This window comes from Anopheles merus, unplaced genomic scaffold (genome assembly GCF_017562075.2).
Source record: "Anopheles merus strain MAF unplaced genomic scaffold, AmerM5.1 LNR4001074, whole genome shotgun sequence".
NCBI lineage: Eukaryota > Metazoa > Arthropoda > Insecta > Diptera > Culicidae > Anopheles > Anopheles merus.
The window spans coordinates 1-9,928 of record NW_024428654.1 but is presented as its reverse complement, the minus strand read 5'-3'; the positions used below and the strand labels follow the sequence as shown (position 1 = coordinate 9,928).

The window sequence follows — 9,928 nt, the reverse complement described above, 5'->3', positions numbered from 1 at the left end:
CCCCTTTTAATTCAGCCGGTACGCGCTGAACCTACGAGGCAGTCTTCTACTCCTAGAAGAACGTCGTGGTAGTCGTGCCTGCTGGTGGTTGACGTCCTCGAACCCAAGGATGGATGTGCTGCTTCCCGAAACACAGGGGCTGCCGGAGATGATGCTGAGACATCCAGCTGCGATGGGGACACAGGCGCTGATGGCTCGGACACGGGAGTGGAGCTTTGTTCCGCGGGCAAACCACATCCTCTAACAGGATCTGTAGCGGCAGGTTATCTTCATCCCGCTCTCCTTGTTTCCTAGAGACTGTAGTACGACGACGGAGCTGATTCACGTGGCGCCTAAGCCTCCGTTGCTCCGTTGTGATGACTTCGTACATTACGGTGCCGATGCTGCGGATGATCTCCCTGCAATCCAACTCCATGAATTGCCGCGAATATGTTGGCGTAAACCAAAATCCCAGGACGCCATTTGGGGAAACCACTATTCACTGAAGACTCCCGTGATGGTGAGGGCGCAGCAGATGATGAACCGTCCGTGTCGCCGGGTTGAACATGACTTCAGCAGGCGTGCGTTGGTCCAACATTGGATTCGGGGTGGAACGGTATGTTTGCAGGAACAGATCCAAAGCCGCTCAAGCGATGCCTTCTCGACTCGAATTTTCTTCAAGGCCCGCTTGAAGGTATCCACGAACCGCTCGGCCTGGCCGTTCGATTGGGGATGGAACGGTGCAGTCGTGATGTGTTCAATGCCGTTAGCGTCGCAGAACTCCTTGAAGACTTCACTGGTAAACTGAGTCCCGTTGTCGCTGACCAGTGTGACTGGTGGTCCGAATCTGGCAAATATTCCTCTCAAAAGAATAATTGTGGAATGTGAGGTTATACTTGCTGTTTCCGCGATTTCGGGCCACTTCGTGAAGGCGTCAACTGCGACCAAGAAGTATGCACCATCGATTGGTCCGGCGTAGTCGATGTGCACTCGCTGCCAGGGAGCTGATGGTTTTGGCCAGGGCGCAGGTGCAGACATACGTGGAGACTTTGCTGCGGCCTGGCAAGCATCACAAGTAGCGACGCAGCTAGTGATGTCGTCGTCCAATGATGGCCAGTAGACGAAACTGCGCGCTATCGCCTTCATCCGCTGTATGCCTGGATGTCCCTGATGGAGCTGCTTCAGGCACCTCATCTGCAAAGCCGCGGGGATGACTACCCTCTCCCCGAACAAAATGCAGTTCCCAACGGTTGTAAGGCGTCCTTCCGGCTGTAAAAGCGTGCCAGATCCTAGCCGAATGTGACGTTCCTTGGCCAACCGTCCGTGCCGTATCGATATACGTTACGAAGTAAAACATCGTTGCATGTAGCTTTTTCAACTTCTCTCAAACGAATCGGAAAAGTGTGTAGTGATTTTATGGCTACAGAACTTACAGCTTCCTCAAGCTCGATGCTGGCGATCATATATTCTGGGTCCGGCTTAGCATGCTTGTCAATAAGCCGGGACAGTACGTCTGCGTTGCCAAATTGGTCCGTTGGTATGTACTCGATGTGGAAATCGTACAGCTGCAATGTTAGTGCGAATCTTTGGAGCCGATTCGCCGTGTAGACAGGGATTCCCTTTTTGGAGCCAAAGATTCGTAGCAGGGGTCGATGATCGGTTTGAAGCCGGAAATGTCTACCGTACAGCATTTTATGAAAAACGCGTCACCGCAAAAATGATAGCCAATCCCTCGCGGTCTATTTGGCTATATGCTGCTTCGGCTTTTGTTAATGCACGGGACGCGTGTTGAACCACTTTTGTTGACCCGTCTTTAAATGTGTGACTTATTGTTGCACCCAGTCCGACGGAGGAGGCATCTGCGGCTACGATGATTTCAGCTCTAGGGTCATAGTGAGTTAAAAGCAGGTCAGATGTTAAAATACGTTTAAATTTGTTGAAGGCCTCCTCGCACTACTTCGTCCAGAGGAACTGGTTACCGTCCTTTAGTAACTCGTCCCAGGGGGTACCTCAAATCCCGCATCCTGGGAACAAATTTGCCATAATAATTAATAGCACCCAAAAATGAGCGAACCTCCTGTATGTTGTTGGTGCTGGTAAATTATTAATCGCATTTATCTTTGGGTTGGGTCTGATTCCATTACGATCGATTATATGGCCGAGGTATTCGATTTTCTGCATCCTAAATGCACATGTCTCGGCACGGATAGTGAATCCAAACTCCCTATGCGTTGAAGCAGATTGGCCAAATTTGTATCGTGCTCTATTCGGTTTTGCCCCCAACGACTACGTCGTCCATGTAACCTGACGTATCGTGCAGACCGGCGAGCATCGTGTCGATGATTTGTTGAAAAGCCGCGGGCGCGATTTTTATGCCGGGAGGCAAACGGTTATAATGGTAAAGTCCCGATGCGTGTTTATCGTCAAGAGAGGTCTGTAACACTCCTCGATCTCGACTTGCGAAAAAGCGTCCGACAAATCTATTTTGCTGAAATATTGGCAGTGGGCTAATTTCGCAAAAATATCGTCTGGCAATGGTAGGGGATACTCATGAGGCTGCAACGCTCGTTTAGCCCGGTCGAATAATCACCACATATTCGAACGTTACCATTGCTCTTACGAACGACAACGATTGGAGCGGCCCAGTCGGAGTAATCAACCGGCGTTATTATTTAGCTTTTTCTAGCCGTTCGAGCTCATCGTCGACTACTGCCTGCATTGCATATGCAACTGGCCGTTTTGGACGGAAAACGGGTCGACTATTTCTTTAAGCTGCAATCTGATTTGCGCTTTCGTGCAGAGCCCCGTGCCATTAAAAACTTCCGGAAAACTTTTCTGCAGATTCTCAGGGATATGCGTGTGAGTTGAAATTGTAGCACAAAACGTATTCATAGGAACTGATGCAAGCTCGAAAAGATCCACTAGATCTGCTCCTAATAAAGAAGCTCACCGGCGCCACGCGAATGATCGCTGGTTTTGTGACATTATTTATTGAAACTGTTGATGAAAATTCCCCCAAAAGCTTCAGTTCTTCGTTAGAGGCAGTTTCGCATTTACTGAAGGCTTCACCAATGATGGTTGCCCTAATTTCCTCCATGCTGTTCGTCTATGACGGTTATGTCAGACGCTGTATCCAACTGCAGGAGTATGACCGTTCCATTGATGGATACATTGACAAATTTGCGGTTTGCTTGTACGCTGCACACCCTAACGGTATTAGTAGAAAAAAATTGATTTCTTCCCCGGCGAACACTTTTTCGATTGCGACAGCGATTTTCCCGATGACCAGCCTTGTTGCATACTCGACACTTTTGTGTAGCTTGCGGACAATCTTTTACCCAATGCAGTTCACCGCACAGCCAACAAGGATTGGACGGTTTATCATTTCCTGATCGGCCATCGTGATTTCCCCAGCGCGGGCGTGATCCCTTTGCGCGAAAATTCGGCTTGTTCTGCCGATCGCCATTTTGTATTGCATACACGTGCTCTCCCTTTTCGCCCACAATCATTGCATTGTCGAGTTTTAAATTTGCAATACGGTTACACTCCGCCGAAAGCTGCTCGAGTGTTACATCAGCGCGCTCTTCTATGCGAGTGAGCAATTTGAGCCGAAAATCTTTATCCGTTTCTCCTTTAACCCACACACAAAAACGAGACACTTAAGCTGCTCTTCGCTCATCCCTTTTAGCTGGAAATCGACACACGCTCGATTGACACGACACGCGTACACCAGAAAATCTTCGGAACGGGATTTATTGAGCTGCATGCACTTATAACGCTTACTTAATAGCGATTCAGCCTTGCCAAAAATTGATTTCAGCTTCTCGATTGTGGCTTCTAGCGTAAAAATCACGAGGATAACGGGGTAATATAAAATTAACGTACCTTTCGTGCTCCATTGCACCCAGCTTACGCATGAGCAGCCTCACTTTGCGGAATCGTCAATCCGTGCAGCATCATTGATGAATAAATCCTCGTACCGTGAGTACCAGGCCTCGAACGTGATTCCGGCTTCGGCCTCGAAGCGGAACTCGGTGATGTAACTGGCCAATGCATCAAGGATCTGCTCCGGGTTGGGTGGACCCGGCTGGAACTGCTGCTGTGTGTGTGATGCTGTTACGGTTGTGATACCGGCTGCTGCTGCTGCTGCATTAATTTGTCATCAACTGTTGCTGCATTTGCTGAATTTGCTGTTGCTGTTGCATTTGATGTTGCAAAAGTTGCATTAATTGAATCATTGAGGGCTCACCGTTTGCGCATGAATTCGACAGCGATGGCGGGTGCTGGCTTGTGGCTTGCGGGAACGATGGCGCTTGCTGGCTTGTCGCTGGCTGGAACGATGGCGCTTGCTGGCTTGTCGCTGGCTGAACGATGACGATTGCTGGCTTGTCGATGGTTGGACTCCCGTGGGCTGATCCATGGCAGGAGCGTTGGGCAGGAGGGGCTGACCATTTACCGGTTGCAGAAACACCGGTCCCGGAACCTCGAAATGCTGCGAAAGTCTTCGCTGCTCTTCATCCATCTCGATGTCTTCCGGACTCGTGTCCTTTCGGCGCCGTTTACGCGTTGACGGAATTTTGCACACGTATTACTTTACACTTTTTCACTACTAAAGTCTTTTTCCTTTTTACTCGTCGCCACTTGTATGGTTTGCAACTTATTACTTATTTATTTTACAAATTAAATATTACATAAAATGGACGCGTTTACAAGACACGCACTGTACAAGATAAAACGGGACGAGCACGCGCTACGTCCGTCCGGGTCGGCGGATAAAAAGATGACCCAACGGTCACCAGCACTCAGAGATCCGCTGAGATTGAAGCTGCTTTGAAGCTGAGTTGGCGAAACGTCTCAGCCTCCGAAGTAACCCGAAGCCGAAGCGAACCCGAACGGAGGTCGGTACGAACCTTCGTTTAATTACCCCTCTCCCCCTTTTGCCCCTTTTCTTTCTAAAACGATCCAGTGCACACCATTATACTAAGTTAATTCGATTTATTGAATATCGAATCAACATAGAATACAAAGAAAACACAATACTTGCTCAATAATCACTGCACTTAATCCTAAATTAACGCACATAATTAAAAAAAAAACACTTTTTACAGTCGCACTGAGCAAAAAATAACAAATTCAGCACAGCACTTTCTGCTCCTCATCGCTGTTGCTCCTGGTTTTTTCTCGCTGCACTGTACTCGCTGCTCCAACACTACGGCACAGCCACAGGTTTTGTTGTCTCCGTTCGCCGTGAAACACACATGAAATGGAGAAGAAAATGTTATTAATTAGGAGGGAGGATGTTTGTTGATAATTTTAATCACTTTTACTTACCTCAAATAAAACAAATCTCCATTTTTCACGGGGTTTATCCGCCGACTACCAAGGGCAGAAACACTACACAAGCACCATCCTCATGGACTGAACGTAAAGCCTACTGCGTTAATGTGTGTATGCGCTTCTGCCAAGCCAACCGCGCCGTACTGCGTGTGTAGCCAAGTGCGTGTGTGTGTGTATATTTGCACCACTGGACACAGAACACAAATCTCACCGCACAGCAGAGCGTATGTCGCCAAGTGTGTGCATGTGTGTATTTGCACCACTGAATTCTGAACGTCCACCGCACCGCACCAAACAGCGTGTATCGCCAAGTGCGTGGCTGTGTGTACTATCACCGTGGACTGCAGAAAACTACCTGCACTAGAACAGAGCGCTGGTGTGGCCAAATGTGTGCATGTGTGTACTGGCTCCACTGAAAGCCGGTATCGCACCAGATTTCGGGTGTCGCCTGTGCGCGCGTGTGTGTTATTCTCACAGCACACTCGTTCATAATTTTTTTCGTTTTTTCGCTTGAGTCACTCGATTTCGTTCTTCGCTGATTTTGGCAGCGCACGAAGGGGGTTCGGTTTCAACTTCCAACAACAACAACCACACGAGGGAGCTCGTGGATACTTACGAAGGGAAAATCACTCAAATTAGAGCGAGAGACAGATAGAAAAAAACGAAAGGTCAATATAAAATCTTCGGCTTTTGACCGTGGGGAAGAGGCCGATCCCGAGCCCTTCATTCCCGAACTTAGTCGAGCAGCGCCGAGCTTAGCCGAACGCGTACGTCAAGCCTTGTCACGTGGCGACAGGGTTGAGTAGCTGTGCTGCGCTCAGTTTTTCCCAACAGTTTCCGAAAAAATCGTTTTTTTTCACGGTTGAACTGTTTCACGGCACTTTCATCTTCATTAACGGTCTTTTCAAGTTTTATTGCATTGTCGTTGTTATTTATCGAAGATTTTGACAAATACAGAAAGAATCAAAGAAGAAACGAAGAAAAGACTTTTTCGTTCATTTTTTCGTGTGCAAAGAGGGTAGAAAGGAGGTATCGTCATGTAGAACAATTGGGCATCGAGGCTTTAGACAAAAGCACAAAACCAGGATCGACGGCAGTTATCAAATGTGACGAATGTTGCTGGTATTTGGATGTGATAAATGAATTGTTTTCGTTTAATAAACATTTGGTTAGCACTAAAAATTTGTATTTTGCATCCACACTCCATAAATCGGCATTTTACACGTTATGATGCAGCTGCTGCCTGTAAACAAATATCGACGGCTGTTGTCAAACTGAATCTCAAAATGGCAACATGCCAAACGCAGAGAAGACACCTCCTCTATATTCCACCTTGTTCATGTGTAAACGTATTAATACACGATGCGCAATCTCAGATTGCGCATATATTCGTTTTATCAAAATATATGTCATTTCGCGTAGCCACTCTGAGCTATAAACGTCATTTCCATACATTTAGATTGCGCCAAGATTGCGCATAAATTTTCAAGATTATATGTCCGAACTATATATTTTTTTTGACAGATAAATATATCAAACCGACCCGTTTGACAGATAAATATATGCGCAATCTGAGATTGCGCATCGTCTATTGCTACGGTAATGGCGTATGCTTGACAGATCTTGGGCGTGCTACGGTGGGTGATTGTTGCACAGTGCGTGGTTGATGTGAAGTACCAAAATTAAGTATAAACTAAAATTAATTAACCCAAATGGCTGATGAAAATTACGCACGCAATATGAAAAAGATGTGGTTTGTAGAACAAACACGAAAAGGAAGTTGGAAGATTTAAGAAAAGAAGAAGAGTGTGGTGCTGCTGCGGAATTCGACTATACAGATACTACTGATGGTGTGTGTATTCCTTTTTTTAACCATATCAGATTGCATGAATATACGAATTGTTCTTTTGTTGCAGGTATGATGCAACCAAACAGAGACATTACAGCGAAACTTCGCGGTGAAGCATCTTTTCAGGGGATGGCGAACAATTTCCGCTGATCTTTAGTCCAAACGAGGAGGAAGCCGAGAGTGGTAAAGGAGAAGCCGAGTGTGGTGAAGGTGAAGCTGAGAGTGTAGAAGGAGAAGCTGAGAGTGACGAAGAAGAAGATGAGATAGACGAAGGAGCTATTGATTTTGATACAATGTCAGTCTCTGATTGTTTGCATTATTTGCATTGTATACCAATCTAAAGCACTCGGCGATAAATATGTTGCTTAAGATTTTGAGGACGAAGACTAATTTGCTCTCCCAAAAGATGCCAGAACGCTTCTAAACATCAATAGAAAGCGTCCAAAAATAAAAGATCTGGGAAATGGTTCATTCTGGAACCGTGGCATTAGAAAAGTCTAATTCAAAGTTTACGGTAAGGCTGTATGAAACACACTTAGAATTAATTAATTATTAATTTTTCCATTATTTAATTGCTTTTTTGTTTTTGTTTTGTTTTAGATTTGCAACAATATCAGAAACACTATCTTTAAACATTTTCTTCGACGGGCTTCCGTTGCACAACAGCAGTAAAATACAATTTTGGCCGATCATGATCAACATAAAGGAAATGCCTCAGATTGCCCCATCACAGCAGCTATTTTTTTGGGACGTACCAAACCAAAAGATGTGAGAAGGTTTATGAAACCACTGGTTCATGAGCTGAATATGTTAATGGACGTTGGTATGGTGCTGAATAATCGTCGAGTCACAATTAAAGTACGGGCAATAATAGCGGATTCTCCTGCCAGAGCTTTTTTAAAAGGTAAATACAAAGTAAGCATGTATTCAAAAAATTGAAAGATACTAAAACTTTTCATCAAATGTCTGTACTTTTGACCGATTTTTTTTTGTATCATTCGTACGCTTTGACTTTCTAGACTCGAATGATCTTTATTACCTAAACAAGTAACACTCCTCTTACATTCTATCACTTAGAATTGGTCCCTAAATAACGCTTTACACAAACACTATTTCATATCATAAATTTGGTTGTCAAAAGTGCGGATTACGGGCGTGAACCTTAATTTACCCGATTGGTACATCTGTAGTAGAACTATCATCGGATTAAACCAATCAGGCCAACAAGAGTGAGGGAGGATCGAGCGTCTTGTAATACCATGTAAAGATCTCATGTTATTGTAAAAAAACTAGTAATGGGTAAAGACAAAAATCGGCATCGTTTCTAAATAACTCCGCCAAGCGGCTTCGTAAGGAAGGTGCAATATTCCAAGGCTAGAACCATTTACCATCCGGAGCCGCCAGTCGACATCCGGAATCTTACGAATCATCGGAGTCAATAGTTAGTTCCAGCTGCCGGCTAATGGATACGGATTGCTCTGTTGGCAACCACTTACGAAAATGTAGTTGTTGAAGTCTTTTTTCATGCAACTTGTATGGTTTTGACAGGTAACGCATCTTTAGTGCGCGCTCTGACGCAGACGAAAAACTGCTAGACGTCTTATATGTTTTCCTCCTCAAATTCCAACGCGCTATGTTTTTTCGCCTTCTCATATGTTTTGTTTAGATTTGGAAAATTATAAAATGATTTTCCAGTGTGTTTTATACTTTATTCATACAGAAACATGCCCCACACTTCCTTCGCATTTGTGTAAGCCTTGCACGCTTAGGTGTGCGACAGTGTGCGTGTACACACTGTCGTCCCCGTAGACGTTGACGGTGGCAGCGCAACTGCCACGGCAAGTCCAAGGGTCGGCACGCACGGCTGCCCACAACATCTCTCCCTTTATTTATCCGGAGGAGTCGAACCGACACGGGATATTCCACTGAGGGAATACCGGTGTGGTGACACTTCCGGCCGATGCTGATGAAATCTGGAATGCTGTGGTGTGGGCGCTTTTCTTAGCTTACGGCTACCGGCACCCTTTTCCGCCCCGCCATCGCCATCGCACTTGATTCGTGTTGGCAACGATTACTTGCGGCAGCGGTGTTGCTGCGTGTGCCTTCATCGGGTTGAAGCTCTGATGAGATGGTGATATGAAGTCCCTGTCCTGTTATGAAACGGGCTGTAGCCGTGCGGCCTTGCCCCCATAGAACAAGATTGCACCGGGACGTCATGTGGTCTCGCCCTCTTTTCACTCACAGTGTGCAGCAGGGTAACCTCGCCCTCCTTGGACATTGTGACACTATTGCTGCTGTTGTTGATGCTGGGCGACAGGACCCTCGCCCTTCCTCCACACGTTCCTGCTGTTTTGCTGCTGCATTCTGCTGCTGATGCTTGGTGGCATAGACCCTCGCCCTACTTCACACGTTGCTGCTGCTCGCTGCTGCTGGTGCTGAGCTGATGCAAGTGATGCTGCATCCAGGGCGGTATGGCACCCTTGCCTCTCGATCACGATGCAGCCAAGGCGTCATGACCCTTCACCCTTTCTTGCGCGTTGCTGTTGCTCGTAGTGCAAGCTTTGTATGGGGATTGGACATAAATGACAGCAGCTGCGATTTGCCGCTTCGTCGCTATATTAATGATATCCCTATATAGAAACAATAATGAGTCATAATATTACCTTAAACAAAGTAGTAAATTGGGGGAAAACTAATTTCTGGCGATGTGGACAAAATCGCTTTCAGCGCTTTTCGGTCCATTACCTAAGAGAACGGCTAAAA

At 46.2% G+C, this 9,928-nt stretch overlaps 1 protein-coding gene across 1 annotated transcript; it reads right to left on the bottom strand.

Moving 5' to 3' along the window:
• Positions 1 to 474: 474 nt before the first annotated feature.
• LOC121603328 (uncharacterized protein K02A2.6-like) lies at positions 475 to 4,501 on the bottom strand. Its single transcript, XM_041932000.1, has 3 exons — positions 4,436 to 4,501; positions 1,413 to 1,544; positions 475 to 1,248 (listed from the first exon to the last, which is right to left on the bottom strand). Exons 1-3 carry the CDS (start codon positions 4,499 to 4,501, stop codon positions 475 to 477), a joined length of 972 nt encoding a protein of 323 aa, XP_041787934.1.
• Positions 4,502 to 9,928: the final 5,427 nt, after the last annotated feature.